This window comes from Corvus cornix, chromosome 18 (genome assembly GCF_000738735.6).
Source record: "Corvus cornix cornix isolate S_Up_H32 chromosome 18, ASM73873v5, whole genome shotgun sequence".
Taxonomy (NCBI): domain Eukaryota; kingdom Metazoa; phylum Chordata; class Aves; order Passeriformes; family Corvidae; genus Corvus; species Corvus cornix.
Genome location: NC_046347.1, coordinates 5,498,688 through 5,516,182, shown reverse-complemented (window position 1 = coordinate 5,516,182; position 17,495 = coordinate 5,498,688). Strand labels below are relative to the sequence as shown.

Genomic DNA, 17,495 nt, shown 5'->3' with positions numbered 1-17,495 from the left:
TTCTCATTCCCCACAGAACACCTTCCCGGGGCTGCTGTGCCGAGCTGGAGATCCCTGCCAGGCTGCCCTTTGTAGCCGTGACCCGAGCCCAGGGCTATCAGTGCCCAGCACCCCAAAACCTGAGCAGGGGGCAGGAACCCCGGCTCCAGTGCTCGGCTCCAGCCTCTGCACAGGCTGACGGCTCCTAATTACCCCTCAGCGCAGTTGCCATTTGCCTTTTCCAGCTTTCCTTTGCCGGTGGGACGAGCCCGTGCCCCGGCTCAGCAGTAACGGGACACGGACGGGGAGGGGGTGCACAGCACCACGAATATTCATAGGAATCCATGATACCAAGGGCAGCCCCGGAGGATGGAAGAAGGGTCCCCAGACAGCTGAAAATGTCTTTTTAATGACCTGGACGTGGCGTTTCGAGTCCCTTTGAATGAAAACAAAACGTGACGGCAAAACGGCGGCGATGCGTTTGGCGTCCCCGATGCCAGCCCTGCCTGTGGGGAGAGCTCGACCCAGCATGTACCAGCCTTTGCCAGGCTCCTCCGACTCCCCCAAAGAGCGCACCGGGACCCGCCGAGCCGCTTGGAGCATCCCGCTGCCGGCGGTGCAGGACCCCGGGAGGCCGGAGCCCGGCCGGGAGCCGCTGGCTGGCCCGTGGGGACACCCGGGCAAAGGGCAGGCAGAGGGGTGCGAACACCCCCTGTCCCCCCATCACACCTCCGACTCCAGGCTGGAGACCCGCCGCCAGGACCCGCCGGCGCAGGGACTCGCCACCCCGCGGGCCACCAGCGGGTCCCTCCTCTCCGCCCCCAGCGCCCGCAGAAAGGCCAGCTCCCCGCGCCTCCCACAGTCTCTGCAGGCGCTGTCCCAGCGCCCGGACCCCCGGTCACAGGGGTGCACCCCGGGGTGCTCCCGGGGCGGCGGGGACCCCCGCGAGAGGTGTCCCGCGTAGAGGGGCAGGTTGGCGTAGGAGTTCATGCAGGCGTGGGGCGCGCACGCCGGCACGGTGGCGGTGGCACGGGGGTTTTGCCGGCAAGCCTCCCGGTAGGACGGCAGCCTGGTCACGGGCGAGCGCGGTGGGAGCCGGCCAGCGGCCTGTGGACAGCGGGAGCCGCAGCCGTAGCCGGCCTCGGCTTCGGGGAAGAGGTCGGGCACGTCGGTGCGGGCGGGCGGGCGAGCGGCCCCGCAGCGCCGCAGCCCCCCGGGACGCCGCTTCTCGCCGCGCTCCCCGGGCGCCCTGGCCGAGCTCGCCCACCGGTTCGGCTTCTCCCGCTCCATCACCGCCGCCTCCTGCCGCGCCGGCTCGCCCCTGGCTCTGCAAGTCCTGGTGACTTTCGGGAAGGCTCCGCGAGAGCAGGATGGAGGCAGGAAGGCGCTGCCCACCTCCCGCTTTTTCTCCGCTGCCGAGAGCAGCCGAGGCAGAGTCCCTGAGCTCCCGTGTGCCCCGTCCCTCTGGAGCAGGGGGTTGTTTTGGAGCCGGTCCCCCCGCCCCGATGGCCGCTTGTGCTCCCTGTAGATGTCCGGTGGTGGGAGGTCCCTGGGGGATGTGGGGGGCGGGAGGGGAGCCCCGACATGGTTCCCCACCAGCACCTGCTCCCCATAATCCCCTCCTGGGGAAGTCTTCACCAGGAGGTGGGGGAAACCTGTAAGGGCTTCATCCCCTACACAGCCACCCCGAAACTTCAAGGGGTGTAGCAGGTGGAGGTGCTCGTTTGCCCCTCTCCAGTTCTCCTCCCCGTGCAGACGGGAGTCCACAGGGATGGGCTGGGGCAGCGGCAGCCCCAGGGGAGCACCCTTGGGAGCGTAGGCTCTCCCCAGCCTCTCGGTGGGGTGCGGGCCAGAGGGGGGCCCCGGTGTGCGCCGGTGCTGTTCTGCACCACAAGCTGGGGTGTCCTCAGGGAGAAGGTGGTCTGGAGGCGCTCGCTGTGGTTGCTCCAGTCCTCGATGGTGCGGGTGGCCTGCTCCAGCGAGCCGCCCACGCTGGCTGTTGTCACCATCTCCTTGGCAGCCTGCAGCATCTTCAGCACGTTGGCCTGGGCTGAGCTGGCAGTGACATCGGGTGTGGGCGCCCGCCCGGGGCTCGACAGGCTCTGAACCCCATTGAAGCAGCTGTAGATGCCCTGTGGGGAGAAATGGGCCCCCCCACCGTCAGCAAGGTCAGTGGGGTCCTGCCCCCTGAGCCCACCCTCCTGAGCTGAGTTCATGCTGCTGAGGTGAGGTGGCTTCAGAGCACTGATGCCCCCTCCCCAGCATTCCAAGAACTGCCAGGGTGGGCGACACCATCCTCTATCACCCCTTTCCCTTCCCCAAGGATGCTAATAAGGATGTGGGGTCATTCCAGGAGTGAGCCCTTTCCTCAAAAGCTGGCTTTTCTCACATCAACACAAACATCTCCAATCCCTCCCATGAGGGTCAAAGGACAATGCCCACCAAGCCGTGTCCATCCCTGTGACACCGTGTGAAGACATTTGTGCCCCTCGAAAGCCCCTGTCAGCATCCCTCACCCTGCTGATGGCCAGGAGGAAGTCAAGCTTGTGGGACTTGGGGACAGAGTGACGCAGCTTCCAGTAGACGAGGTGCTCCCAGGCGAAGACCAGCAGGCTCAGCCCCATGGCCACCAGCAGCATGTAGAAAACCCCGGCCATGTTGTCGATGTCCAGCTTGCTGCTCATCACCTCATTCTTCTCATTCTGGCAGATCCCTGACAGCCAAACCGTCTCCAGCTTCTGGGTCTCTCCTGGGACACGCACAACGGTGCAGGGGGTGAAAATCCACCCTTGGGAATCACCTTCCCAAGCACGTCCTTGCCCCTCTCCACCCCACTGTGGGTAGAGGAGGAGAAGGAGACCCTTGAGCCTCTGGAGCTGTAATCACCTAATGCTTGCTGCTGCCCTTGGCCTGAGCATCCCACCGCCAGGGTCCTCTCCTGACTCTGTCCCCCACCCATGCGCCAGCCACCAGTGCTTACTGTCCTCTTCCCAGGCTTCTCCTCAGGACCCTCAAATCTTGTGCACAGCCATTTCCTGGATTTTACAACCCCAGAGGGAATGACGAGCACAACATCCAGAGGATTTAATATCCCCTGAAAGGAGCTGGTGAAGTCCCTCAGTGCCATCCTGCCATGAGGATGTGAGCCTGGGTTTGAGCACAGGGTTTGAGCCCTGTCCCCTGGGTTAATCTGCAGGGCAGGGGTGGGGTGAGGATGGGGACAGGGCTAACGAGGAGCTCACGCAAGCACCCACCGTCTCCCAGGAACTGGAGCAGGGCCAGGTCGATGGCCCGCTTCCAGTGTGAGTCCTTCTGCAGGGCGATGCCGTAGCCCGTGGTGGCAAACACCTTCCCACTGCCGATGGTCACCAGCTTGCAGCCCTCGTCCTTGCCCGCCATGTAGTTGAGCACTGCCGCGTCGTAGATGAAGGCATCCAGCTTCCTGCCCCACCAACAGGAGGAAGGGTGAGGGGGGGTCTGAAAGCCCATTTTTGGGGGAGGGCTGTGCCTATTTGGGGAAGCTCTATCCCCTTCAGAAAGCTGTAGCCCATCTGGAGGGGGTTCTATGTGCTCTTGGGGCCCCTGACCCATCCTGGAGAGCTGTAACCACACTTGGAGGGGAAGTACCCAACCTTGGGGGGAGTTGTGTCCCACTTGGGGGAGCCATGCCCCATCTGGGGTGAGCTGCATCCCTTTTGAGGGGAGCTGTATGAAGCTGCACCCCATCTGTAGCAGGTTATGTCCTGTCTGGGGGTCCTGTACTTCATCCAGGGAAGATGCACAGAGCCATACGCAGTCTGGGAGAGCTGTACCCAGCCTGGGGGGCCCACATCCAGCTTGTGGGGGGCTGTACCCCAGTTGAGAAATCCCTTCTCCATCGGGGAGGTCCTGTACCCCATTCCAGGGAGCCATAGTTATTTGGGGGTGCTGTATCCCTTTTGAAGGAGCTCTAAGAACCACACCCCATCTGGAGGAGCCGTACCCCATTTTGAGGCTGGTGAGGGCGTCCTCCACAGAGCGCTGGTTGTACTTCACCATGTGGGTGTGCATGTCGGGGTAGTTGCTGCGGATGTTCCTCTCGGTGCTGCCGTTGGGGACAGTGCCAAAGCGGAAGGGTGGGTACTGCTCCTGCGGCCTCTGGAACTGCAATGGGGAGCCCCAGGGGTGGCATCACACAGTGCCCATGTCTTTCCATGTCCCCTCCCCACAGGCAGCCCTCCACTCATGCATTCATGCCCAGCCAACTGGCAGTGATGCGCAGCTTCACACACATCACTGCCAGTAACTTCAAAAAGGGGTTTTTTTAGGGATTTTTTTAGGGCTCCCACCCCAGTGATCAGCCCCACCTTCCTGTCACTCAGCCCCGACACAGTGTCAATGTACTGCTCCTGGATCATGAAGGCAGCCAGGTTGGCTGTGTAGCTGGCGAGGAAGATGACAGCGAAGAAAGCCCAGATGAGCACCATGATCTTGCTGGTGGTGCCCTTGGGATTCTCGATGGGCACTGAGTTGTTGAAGACCAGAGCCCACAGCAGCCACACGGACTTGCCGATGGTGAAGGTGGGACCTCCCGGCCCTGCGGGGACAGGGAACAGAGGGGACAGTTGTCAGCCCAGCCAGGGGTGTGTCCCCCCTCCCAGCTCCCAGCTCCCACCTGCCCAACTCACTCTTGCCACTGGTGAGGTTCTGGTTGTAGCCAACGGGGCTGAAATACTCGAACACGAAGACGGTGATGGCCACCACGGTGAGGCACATGACGAACATCATGACCCACACGGCTGGACTATAAGGTTCTGCAAAGCAAGTGGAACTCTGTGAGCCTCCTGGGACATCCCCTGGTCCTCTGAGGACTCCCAGGAGCCCTCCCTGGTGGATGGGGCTCATCCTGAATATTGCCCCTCCTTGGAGAGGAGTCAGAGCCTGGCAGCACCATGGCCAAGCAGCTCCACAGGGAATCAGGAGGGAAGGGGGCTGGTGCAGAGCTGGGGGATGCAGCCCTGCCTAGACCAAATCAGGTCCTCATCAACAGGGAGATGTTTACAAAATGTTGCCCATCTCCAGGGTCACTGCAGGAGAGTTTCCCATGGAATCACAAGTTCTCCCCCGTGATAACTCTGCCCACAGGACTGTGCCTGCATCAGGCATGGAACCAGCCCCCCAGCCTGCTTAGCCCGTGAGTGGGGACAGGCAATGAGCCACTGCCTGCCCGGGATGATCTGGGATGGAGCAGCAGGAGCACTGGGGATGCATCCGAGCTGTCAGTGCGCGGCCGCTGAGGTCCATTTGTCAGCACGTCCTTCGCTGTCAGGGAGGAGAGGCCTCCCCTGATGGGGGTGTGCCTCATTAGCGCAGAGGCAGGAGACACGGGGACGTGGGGACCGCAGACCCCGGCCCTGCCAAAGCAAGGCAGGATGCTCCGTCTGTCCCCGGGGCTGGTGAAGGTGACCCTGCTTCCTTGGGAGGTTGGGCTCTGTGGTGTGGGGGGGACAGGATGAGGAAGATGTGCCCAGGCTGGTGGTCCCACCTTCCATGGCATCCTTAGCAACCACCTGCACCCTCCCCACACAAGAGCCCAGCTCCAGCTGAGCTGGGACGTTGCTGCTGTGCCCTTGCCAAGAGCCTCAAGCCCTGCCCAAGCCGAATTTCCTGACGACCTTGGCCAGTCTCCTCCCCTTCCTAGGCTGCAGCTTTGCTGGTGTAAAACTCATTAAATAAAACTTTTAGCACTGGAGGTTTCCTGCACTTGGCTTAACCACTGGCTCTGGTGACAGTGGCAGAGACGGATCCCCAAAGCAGAGCTCCAAGCTGGCAAATCCCCCCACGTCCCCATCCTCCTCCTCCACACAAAAATGAAGGGGAGAAAACCACTGAGCCCAGCCTCAGTCTCCAGCCTCCATCTCCATAATAAAAGGATTATTCAGACAGGGAAGGAGGAAGCCCCAAAGCTGACAGCACAATCTCCTTCCCTTATGACTTAGGCTTTTTTTTTCTTGAAAGTTATTAAAACTGAACAATATTTCCAATTTGCATTTGTAGGGAGCGTGGGATGAACCTGCAGAAAGACGGGGGGACACAGGGCTCACCCAGGAAAGCGGAGGGGGACACGGTGCCGTTGCTCCGGGCCACCATGACGCTGATGCCCGTCTCCACAAAGGGCACGGAGAAATCCACAATCTCGGAGCGCTCCTCGTTGATGGTGAGGGAGCCGATGGCCATGTCTGCACGCTTGTAGTACACCTGGAAAAGGGGCAGGTGGGCTTGGCATGGGCAGAGGGACAAGCAGAGGAACCCAGACCACTTTCCCCAGGCATTTCCTCATCTCCAGCATTTCCGGCCTTAATTTCTGCCTTTACTAAAAAAAAAAAAAAATTGACTTCTAAAGTTAGCAGTGGCACAGACACAACCTGCTGTGGGGTTGTAAATGTTCATCTGACTCCTCCTCCAAGGAGGAGCTCATGCCAAGCTGTCCCCTGCCCACAGTGCCACCACAGATCTCATCTCCACCAGCAAAGCCTCAGGTCAGGGGTGAGTGGTGCCCTCCAGGGAGTGTTGAAGCGGGGGTCTGAGCCATGCCCACCCCTACCTCACCAATCATGCCATTCCAGACCCCACGGACGATCTTGCCATGTTTGCCATTGGTCACCAGGTAGAGGTCGTAGGAGAACTTCACTGTCTTGGCCAGCTTCTTCAGGATGTCTATGCAGAAACCTTTGCAGCACAGCTTGGTGTAGGGATCCACGAGGCCATCGCCACTGGAAACACACCGGGAAAGATGGGTTGGACCAACCAGAGATGCTCTGAGCACCCTGGACACCACGTGCCAAGGGAGTGGTGGCCAGAATTGTTGAGCTCCATGTCCCTGCTCACCTCTGGGAGGAGTTGGTCTGCTTGCGGCAGGGCACGGTGTTGCGCACGCAGACCCCAGTGCTGGGGTCCGTGTTCTCCACGATGACGAAGGGTCTCTCCTCCAGGGTGGCCACTGTCAGGTGGCGGTTGTCGACCACAGGCTGCATGAAGGAGCCGTAGCGGGGCCACACCGGGTACTTCATGTGGATGATGCCTTTCTCCCACTTGCCCACCTGCCCCCAAGGGAGAGCACATGGTCACCCCAGCAAGGGGCTCTGGGGGATCACACGGGATGCCATATCCATCCTCCCACCTTTGGGGCTTATTCCTGGTGAGCCCCATCTCAGCATCCCTTTCCCCACACACCCCCGGACCATGGGGTGAGGTGTTTCCTCCTGAGCCCCAAGCTTCACACTTGGGTGAACACAAACCTGGCCAAACTTTACCCAAAATACTTTCAAACTAGCAAAAACCCCTCCGCACATCTTGTTTCAGGTCTAGGTGTTTGGCTGCTGTTCTCCAGAGGTGGGCATCTGCGTTTCTGACTGAACTTACCAGCCAAATTGCAGGGGAGAACCATTGCTGCAAACCCCCACCATGGCACCACGGGTACTTTTGGGACCAGCCACGGTACTTTTGGGTTTCACATGGTACAACCCACCCCAGGGTGGGACCCTAGCCTGTGCATGGCCCCAGGCTCACCCTGCCCAGCCACCCCTCAGTGTGCCCATCCCGGGGGGCCTGGGGGTCCTACCATCTCCCAGAGCCGGTGCTGGTTGAGCGTGATCACCACCATGGTGGGCCTGACCAGGTAGCCACCTTCATTGAAGGAGAAGTCCCTGTGCTCCCACGTCACATTGAGGAGGTGCCTGGTGGGACACAGAGCCTGTAAGCTCCTGGCTGTGTAGCCCTGCACTGTACAGCCCTCCTCCTCCTCCTCCTTCTCCTCCACCTTCAGCCAGGCTGCCACAGGTCCCATGGAAACATGTAGGGCTGAGAGCTGGGGACCAGCTTTAGCCCCCATGCAAGGGGCAGAGAGGAGCTGGAGAAAGCTCTTCTAGCAAGGAGGCACTGAGGATGATGGTCCACTGCAGGGCTGAGGATGCACAGACTGCCACAGCAGCCCCAAGGTGCCACAGAGCTATGAAAACCCCTCTGAGATCCCCAGGGGTCCTGAGTTGCCAAGAAACGTGGGAAAAGGCAAGGGCTGCTCTGGGGAGATGCTGCAGGAGAGTCCCAGCCAAGAGGCATGGACCACCAGCTGCAGCCCTCAGGGAGCATCATCCTTGCTGCCCACCAGCTCTGTACCCCTCCTCCCCTGCCCTTTCCCTCTCTTTTCCCCACTCCTCCCATTTCCCACCCATCCCAGGGGGACCCCAAGCCTCACCGGTAGAAGCTTGTGTTGGTGGCTGTGGCCCTGGTGGGGGTCCAGCAGTCCCGCCCCACCTCTGGGAGGTAGCCATGGGCACGGAAGAAGCTGGCTGCCCCCATGGCAATGATGGCCACCCCATCCCGCACCTTCTGCCTCAGGCTCAGCTTCCAGCTCTCTGTCACCACGCTGATGAGGCCGACAGGGAAGGAGGAGGGCGGCACCTCCATGTTGCCTACTGTCATGCTGGGCACGATCCAGACGTATCCTGGCCCCACAAGCCCAGCTTGTTCCGCCATGGAGAAGAGATACTCGGCCTCCTCTCGGGAGCAGTAAACAATGAGGACCTGGGCATCGATCTGGCGCAGGAGCCGCTGCATCCTGGAGCTGCTCTGCTCCTGGCTCATCTCGAAGGTGAGCACCTCCTGCAGCTCCCAGCCGAAGTAGCTGGCATCCGTGAAGGAGCGGATGACATCCAGGAAGATGTTGTAGCCTGGGTAGAGGCTGGTGATGACAGCAAAGGAGCCCCAGTCGTATTCCTCCAGCACCTTGAAGATCACCTGGATTTGCTGCTCGATGGAGACACCCAACTGCAGGAAAGCTGATCCGGGCTCCTGCGGGAGGAGAGGGGTCAGGGGCTGCTCTGGCGTCATGATCCAGGTCTCTTGCACCTATGCAAGCCTCCTTGAATTTGCCATCATGAAAAGTTTACAATTGCCATGAACCAGTACAGTCCATGGGCTGGAGACACCCAAAATCAGACTGATCCTCCTCCAAAGGACCTCACCCCATGCAAAGGGTCAACTCCTGCAGCCTCATATCCATTTCTGAGCTTATATACCAAAAATTCTTCCATCCTCCAAAGGAGATCAACAGTTTCTCCTTAAACCAGGAGAAAGAGGTAGGCAAGAGCTCTGCCAGGAGCATAAATCCCATCCCTGCTCCGTCTCACTACCTGCAGCCAGAGCCTGTGAAGCTCCTTCCCTCTCGCCCCGCCTCCCCGGCCATCTGGCCTCTCATTAGCAAACCTTAATTGATCTGATTCTGTCTTAAATGATTCAGCGAATGGCATTTGCCGAAGGTCACATGCAGGCAGCAGGGTTTTGCCACCCAGACCCCCTCCACCTCCAGAGAAGTAGTCTGGGGTGAGCCCCAGGAAATCCCAGACAGGGAGGAGGAGACAAGATCCCTCCACTGACCCCAAAACATCCAACCCCTGGAGAAAGATGCAGAAAATCACCTGGACCGCAGCAAAGCCATGGATTATTTTCCATTGCTCCAGGCTCCATCTGAGCCCTCTACGCCCACATGAGTCCACTGCCCCCACCAGAGCCCACTGCACCCACTGCCACCCAGCCAAAATGAGCTTGAGGTGCTCCAGGAGCACCAGCGGGTACAGGCAGGGCTGGGGGGGTGCAATCCAGAGGGGTTGGACCCCAAACCACTATGCAAGAAAAGCACAAAATCTGTGCCCTGAAGAAGGGCAGGATCTCCAGCCACAGGAAAGAGCAAGCACTGAAACCCCTCCAGCACCCAGGCCGGGCAGGGTGGGATGAGCCACTATGAGGAGATAACCCAAATCCCCAATGCCCAGCACCCTCCAGCCTGGCTCCAGCTCTCCCTGCCACCAGCACTTCCCAGCAGGCAGGGGACAGTAACTGACAGTGTCTGGTGCCAGCGAGGAGCAGGGAAGACAGAAATCCTGTGTCAGCCATGGTGCACCTGAGATCGCCACCACAGCTGAGCAAGGCTCTTCACGCTGCCCACCCGGCCATTCCAGGGCTGCATCCAGCCCCAGCAGGGTGAGAGGAAGATGAGGTTGTGATCACCTTCCACTGCCCCAGTAGCCCCAGTGCCACCAACCCAGCACCCCGTGGTGGGCACAGGAAGCAGCACACCGGGGAAGGTCCTTCCACAGGGCATTAAGGTCCTCTCCCACATCCCATCAATGGGGCCCCTCCTTGAAGTCCCCACCACGTCCCATCACCCCAGCTGGCCACACTGCCACAGCCACTGCCTATTCCTGCCCCTGATCCCAAAGGCTGCAGCCCAGCAGCTCCTCTGCCCTCCAGCATTCCACATCCCTTACATACTCTCTCTAATAATTCCTCATTTCTCTCATCCCCCTTGGAAATACCAAGTGAGGGTCTCACCTTTGGGGTCAGGACCACTGCAGACCCGCCACTGATGCTGATGATGGGGACCTGGGTCTGGGAGGAGATGAAGTCAAGGATCTGGGCCACGGCCTCCGTGCCCACGTTGTCCTCAAAGACGATGCCGTGGATCTTGTGACTGGCGAGGATGTTGCAGATCTGGGTGAGGAGGGTGCTGGGGTTGGTGTTGTTGACGACGACAGTGATGGGGTGGATCTCCAGGGGCATGTCCAGGAAGCTCTGGGGGCTCAGGCGGGAGCGGATGTGCAGGGGGTAGGACGTGCCCCCAAACACCACGGCCACGTTGACCACCGGCTCCTCAGGGCCCGGCAGCAGGATGTCCGTGAAGGCAGCCGAGCAGCCCAGCACCATCGACAGTAGCAGAGCGTGCGCCGGCGCTCTGCCCATGTCCACCAGCGCGTCCCTGCCAGCACAGGACACAGCCCCTCGCATCCAGCCGAACACCAGGACCACCAGCCCCACTCACCCCAGCCCTCCCCACTGCCCTGGGGCATCACCATTGCAGGTTGACCCCGGGGGAACAAGGGGACCCTCATCCCTTGGATACTGGATGTGGTGAAGGAATGGCCACAGGGCTATATTCACCACCCACTGTACCCCTCAGTACTGTGTAACTTGTCTCCAGTCCTATCAAGCACTAACCCTTCACAGAGAGTCCCTGCTTACCACCACCACCCTGCCCCCATCCCACCACCACCATCTCCCTCCCACTGCCCTCCCACCCCATCCAAAAGCCACCACTGCTACGCTGGTCCGTATTGTCCCTTCAGCTAGGGACAGGGACAGCTGCAAGAGGTGCCAGGAGGGGCTGGCAGCTCCTTGGTGCCTCTCTCTGCAGCAGACAGCCACCCTCAATATTCAAAGGCTTTGCCCTTGAGGAAGGGTTCAGCTCTGCACTCCTCTTACTGAGATTTTGCACATCACAGTCCCTGAAGCAGGTAGTCCCCTGCCTGTCCTGCTGCCTGTCTCCCGCCCATCACACTACCTCAGCCCCTTCTCTGCCACAAAATCCCAACCAATGCACCTGTCTGGCTCCGTATCTCCAAGTTTTCCCTCTACACAGCGTCCTTCATCTTTCCTCCTTCTTGTCTTTACCCACAACGTGTGTCCCCTGCTGGTAGTGCCCGCCCAGATGGGACGCCCTTCACACCGTGTCTCTGCTGGCTGCACCCCAAATCCAGGCTCTCAGGGGCTGTTTGGGCACATCCTCCCTGCCAAGTCCCCAGTTCCCCACTGCCAGTGGGTGCTCATGCTGCAGCAGCTGGGGTGACAGTCCCCTGAAGGGGGACACATCCCTGCCCACAGTGATGCACCCCTGTGCAGGAGCTCACCCCTCAGAGCCCACCAACCTGTGGTCAGGGGCATCCAAGCCCCTCTGAGCCCCATTTCCCCCAGGGCTGTCACCCTCGTGCCAAGCTGGGCAGAGGGGAGGGGGACGAGCAGCCCTCCGTGGTGGCACCAGCCACGCGCTGGTGTTGCTTCATGCAGCAAGGTGCCAGCTGGTTCTCAGAAACGTCACTTGCAATTAAAAGCTGCTGTTGCTTAACGTGTTTACAGCACAGCCAGATGCTTCTCTCACTGAGTCCCAGCTGGTTTTGGGGTCTGGGCTGCCCCAGTGACCTGCACCCCAACACTCCTCCGTGCCGCAGTGACGGACACCCCTTCAGCACACTGCGAAAACACTGCCGGCATGTTGGACTCAAAATGCGCGATTTAAACCCAATGGCTGCCAGGCTGGGCACCCTGCAAGAGCTGCGTGGTGCAGATTTGAGCACCAGGACTGTCACCTCCAGAAGACAAGGAACACAAACCTTACATTTCCCTCCTGTGCCCCATGGGTACCGGGAAGGCTCAGGCAGCTGTCCAGGCACTGATGCTCACCAGGCAGCATCTCTCTCAACCAGGTGAGTTTCATCAGGGAGTCATCAACCCCCAGCACCCACCATCACCCAGCGGGTTCACCCTACCTGACTGCATCCCCCACCCCACTCCCATCACAGCTGGTGGAGCTGCAGGAGCCACAACGCCACACCGATGGCCACAGCCAGGGCCCCTTGGCCAGAGAGGGCAGCAGGTGAGTCATGCCATGCTGGCAGCATCCCATGCTCTGGCACGGCCAGCTCAGTGGCCGGGCAGCCTGCGCTGCCTGCTCCTCACTGCGAATTCCCAAGTATTTTTAGTCCTGTGATAAATAATTCATCGGGAATCCGGCATCAGCTACCCGAGCAGAGAGGAAGGGGAGCAACACGCCACCCAAAACAAACAGAACCGCCCTGCCAGCAGCACTGCCCGTCTGAGCCCTCCTCAAGGACGTTTAAATATACTCTGGGCCCTTGTGGTGGCTGATGGGGTTTGCTTGTGCCAGCCCTGGCACCTCACCTACTCCAGGGCCCTATCCTCCTCTTCCTCAACCCAGCTCTTGCCCAAGCTCAGGAGCCTCTTCCAGTACCGAGTAATCCAGGCACAGAGCAGCGGACGCCCCTTGCGATGCCAAGCTCTGTCACCCCCTGCTCCTGGCTGTGACTGGGGACAGGGTTCAGCAATCTGGTTTCCCATGGACCAAGCCACAGGTGGAAAATATCCCCATCCCTCACAGCCAGAACGCACTGGAGCAGCAGAGGGGAGGTGGGCACGGGCTCATCCCATCATTCAGCCAGTGCTGAGGCAATCAGGGCAATGAACTTCCATCCTTCCCAGGAACCCAGTGCCACCATGCAGAGTCAGGCTGGCTCACCACAGCCTTTGGCAGACATGGAAGAGGATGGAGGGGTTTAAGGCCAGAGAGCCCATGGCTGGCAAGGGGTCCATGCACAGCTTAGAGACAGGGCCACTCCAAAATGGCCGAATTTGGGAGGCAAAGGGCAGCCAGCTCCTCCAGCCCAGCCAGCACCATGCGTTTCCAGCCCATTGTTTCTCGTACTGAGATAGAGGGGTCCAGGAAAATTTGGGTTTTTGGCGGGGGATGACAGATTGCAGGAAAGGGGTGGAGGCTGAGGAGAAACTGAGCCCATCCCTGAGCTACTGCCAGAGCTGGGGCTGCTCTTGGGTTCAGCACAACACAGCAAAGCCCTGCTGACTTCAAAGAAAACCCACATTTTCCAACCCCTCATAGGAAGCACTGCAGAATCGGTCCCTTTGGAAAAGGCTTTCCCAAAAGGGAGGTTTTCCAGCCGGGTGAAGCGCCAGTGGCCAGTCTGGGTCAGGAAGAAGGTGGCCATGGCCAGGAGACTGGGCAAGGCAATGCCACCTCCTGGCAGCCTCCCCAGAGGACACCACAAAGCTGCTTGATGGCTTTGGCACTTGTTTTTGTTGCTTTGGGGTAGTTTTGAGCAGGTTAACCCCCTTCCTCGGCACAGCTTCCTCTGGTGCACCAAACTCACAGAAGCCTCACGCTAAAGGCACCGATAGAACCCCTACCTCCCACCAGACCCTGAGATGTCATTTTTAATGCAACAGGGAAAGTTTGCTCCTAATTTTAAACCTCCTTTTTTGCCCTCACTCCCTCCCCTGCTCCAAGAGAGGGAGAGCTCATGCAGATATTTTGACCTCAGGAAGGGGAGAAATAAAATTCTGACACGCAAAATATCATTCAGGAAAGAGAAACCTTATCCCCCAAAAAAAGCCTCCGAGCCTGAAATCAGAGGGAAAACGCAGCCTGCGCCAGGGGATGGGGAAGTGCTGCTGATGGACGGAAAGGACAGAGCGAAGCCAAACCTGGCAGGAGCCAGGTGGGGAAGAGAGGCGGCACAGAGGAGGGCACCAGGATGTGCCAGGGTTTGTCATTGCCCCGATGGGGACACCCCTGTGGAACAAGGAGACCACGATGAAGCCCCTCAGAAGGGGAAAAAGCAGCAAAACCTCCTCAAAGACAACTCATCACCATCCCTGTCCCCATGCAGGGGGGATGACTCGGGAGAGAGAAGCACTGGCAGCCCCCGGCAAGCACCGTCTCCTTTCAACCTTCATCCGTCACCACCCGGGATCACCCTCCTCTTCCTCATCACCCTCCCCTTCCTCGCCCGCACCTCCGACAGCAACAGTTGCGGGCCGGGGGCTGCGGGCCGGGGCGATGGTGAGGGCCCCACACACGCACGCACCTAAACGCAGCTTAAAAAGGTCGAATATGGATTAACCAAAAATAAACGCCAAGTGTCCTGCCTGCCGCTGGGTTACGCAAGGTGGCGGCGGGGGACACAGGGCTGGTGGCACCCAGGGAGGTCTCCTCAATTTTTCCTGCCTCCCACTCCCCCCAAAACCCCCCAGAACAGCGCCCAGGATGAAGGCTCATTTCTGTCCCGTGCCCGGGATGGGGAACGGCAGCTCTGGGGATGCGGGGGGATGCTGAGGTAGGGAGAGACGGACGGGGAAAGCCCCCACCCCAAAAAAACAACCGCCTCATCCCTAAAAGTTGCTGGCGGCGATGGCGGGGCGGCCAGCGGAGCCCGTCGGGCCCCGGTTGCCCCCAGCCCGCCCGGTACTTACGGACCGCCGCTGCTCGGTGCCTACATGCCCCGCGGCTCCGGCGGGGCTCGTCCCACCGGGGGCTCGGCTCTTCCAAAGCTTCTCCTCCTGCGGGGCAGCCCCCCGGGGCAGGGTCAGCCCCCGCCGCGGCTGGCGGGGGGCTCCGGCGGCCGCCGTCGGTCCCGGCTCGTCCTTGGCGGCGGCGGCGGCGGCTCTGCAGCGGCGGCTGGAGGCAGGGACGGGAGCGGAGGAAGGAGGGAGCGGGAGCGGAGCGGGTGTGCACGGGGGGGGCCCGGTGGCAGCAGTGTCTCGGCGACCTCCGAGCCCCGGCAGCCATCTCCCCCGCCCCGGCACCGGCGGGGCTGCCCGGGCGGGACGGTCGGGAGGAGCGCGGAGGGATGCGGGGATGGAGGCTGGGGGGAGCCCGGGGGCGGTGGAAGGACAGGACGTGTGTCCTCCCGCCTCGCCGCAACTTCGGGGCTGGCCGCCAGCCCCGGTGGAAGGGGGGGACGGGGGACGGACAGCCCTCCCTCCAGAAACCGGCCCGCCTCTCCTGGCACCGGGGCCGGCCCCAGTGCCGGAGAGAGAAGAGGGCAAGACCCCCTCCTTTCCTTCGCCCCTCTCCTCCATCTCCAGGAGGGAAAACCCATGGCAAAATGGCACAGACGCCGTCTCTGGGCACTGCCCGTCCCCAGTCCCAGGGAGGGCTGGAGGAATGCGGTTGGACTCCTTCCCTCCCGCCAGTATCTTCCATCCCTTTGGTGACTGAAGTGGTGGGCACTGGCCAGCTGCCCACCCTGGTGCCCCCCAGCCGGTGCAGGATAGCCTCAGGGTCCCCATCGGTCACAGGGAGGGGGGTGACTGAACAAAGCCCCCGCAGGCAGCAGCATCCTCCAGCTGTCGCCAGGGCCAGTATTAAAGCGTCAGCTGATCCCGGAGCACTGGTTTAGAGCAAGCCAGACTGGGGGACGGGAGGGGGGGAGAAAAGGGGGGAGATACAGTAAAGGAAGGGGGGAGACAGGCAGGGGCCCTGCTGGGGCTCCCTTGTCCCTGGGTCGTGCCCACTCTGCCCCAAAACGAGCCACTGTCTGCGGGCAAAGGGACTACGGCTCTGGCAGGACCTGGCAGGAGTTAGAGCCCAACTCAGACCACACTGTGGGGGGCAGATTCTCCCAAACCTCCTCATGTCCCGGCTCAGAGCCACCAAAACACTGGGCATCACCCCGAGAGCAGCTGCCCTCTCAACAGAGCCCAGGCACTGCGCTTCTGCCTTCCCCAGGGACAGACGCCTGGCTCCGGGACAGGGTCACCCAAGTGGGCGGTTGGGTGTCTGCCACCCAGACTGGCACTGCAGCCACCTGCAACAGCATCCTTGTGGCTGCTGGGCTTGGAGAGGCCGTTTCCAGAGAGGTTTCAACTTGCCTAAAAACCTTCTGCCTGTCCTCAGCCATGAGCTGCCTGATGCAGGACCTCCACACACACTCCTAGTCCCTGAGACAGCCTGGCCACCTTCTGCCCAGGTGCTGTGGGTGCCTTCAGGGCACCCCGGGGATGGAAGAGGTGCCAAAAAAAATTGAAGAGAAAAATGCACCTAAGGCTACATTTTAATCCCTGTAAAGCAGCACCCGCTCTCTCTGCAGGAGAGCTCAGCCAAATCTCTGAGGCTGCTGCAGTGTGGGGGCTTGGGGCAATGGGGGATGCAGGATCTATCCTGTCCTGGATCCCTGCTGGCCGTGTCCTGCTCCCCCAGCATCAGGCTGCCCACGTCTGCTTGATTCTGGCAGCATTGTCCCTCTCTTGCCCTGAGAGACCTGTAGGCAACAGGTCCTCAATGCCTCAAATTCTTCTCCTAGGACTACAAAAGGGCCGATCTTGGGTTTAACATTGAAGGAGGCAGCGGCTGCATTTAACCCTTTCTGTTGCCTTCATGATCCAGTGTGACAGGGCCTGGGGGATCAGCTTCCCAGGGATCTGGTTCCTTGGGGCTGGCATAGAAGCACTGAGCTGTTCCCACACATTTATTGCTTCTCCAGCAGCTCAGGGTCTTCATCTATCTCTCCCAGAAGTGGCTGCTCCCTGGACTGGATCCCTCAGAGGGTCTTGGCTCACAAATATTTCCCAGCAGAGCTTCCAGGTGGATTGAGGGGGGCAACAGCAACCCCACACCTGGGATAATACCCAGCTCCACCATCACATCCATGACTCCCCAGCATCCCCATCCCATGGGACATTTGATCCCCATCCGAGCCCAATCCCCACATGTGAGACAGAGACAACCCCAAGTCTGGTGCACAACTGGGCACAGCTGGAAGGTGTCTGCAGTGGGGACAAGCAGTGGAGGGCAAGGACTGGTGGTGACACTCATTCCAGGCCCCCCAGCCACATCTCCTCTCCACTGGGTCCAGTGGCTCACAGTGAGCAGCTGCACCGAGAGCCCAACTCCAGGTTTGCCGCTTTCCTGGCCAAGTCCTTCAGTGTCTTAAAAAACAAAAAACCCCAACATTTTTTTTTTGGGAAAATGCAGTGAATTCCCAAATCCAACCTGCTGCTGGGTTTGGGCCACCAGACACGATGCAGCCTGTGGGGGCTGTTCTGCATCATCAAAATAATTCATTTGTGCATTTAAACACCTAAAGTCCTTTTTATATTTTTTTAAAAGTGCCCTG

At 60.3% G+C, this 17,495-nt stretch overlaps 1 protein-coding gene across 1 annotated transcript; it reads right to left on the bottom strand.

Annotated features, from left to right (window-relative positions):
- Nucleotides 1–366: 366 nt before the first annotated feature.
- GRIN2C (glutamate ionotropic receptor NMDA type subunit 2C) lies at nucleotides 367–15,021 on the bottom strand. The gene is given in 14 exon segments (XM_039562313.1): nucleotides 367–1,835; nucleotides 1,838–2,111; nucleotides 2,496–2,728; nucleotides 3,234–3,421; nucleotides 3,962–4,122; nucleotides 4,326–4,555; nucleotides 4,647–4,772; nucleotides 6,063–6,216; nucleotides 6,563–6,731; nucleotides 6,847–7,058; nucleotides 7,580–7,694; nucleotides 8,213–8,808; nucleotides 10,348–10,771; nucleotides 14,851–15,021. Coding segments are annotated over 13 exon segments (3,999 nt in total). The 5' UTR covers nucleotides 10,756–10,771; nucleotides 14,851–15,021; the 3' UTR covers nucleotides 367–702.
- Nucleotides 15,022–17,495: the final 2,474 nt, after the last annotated feature.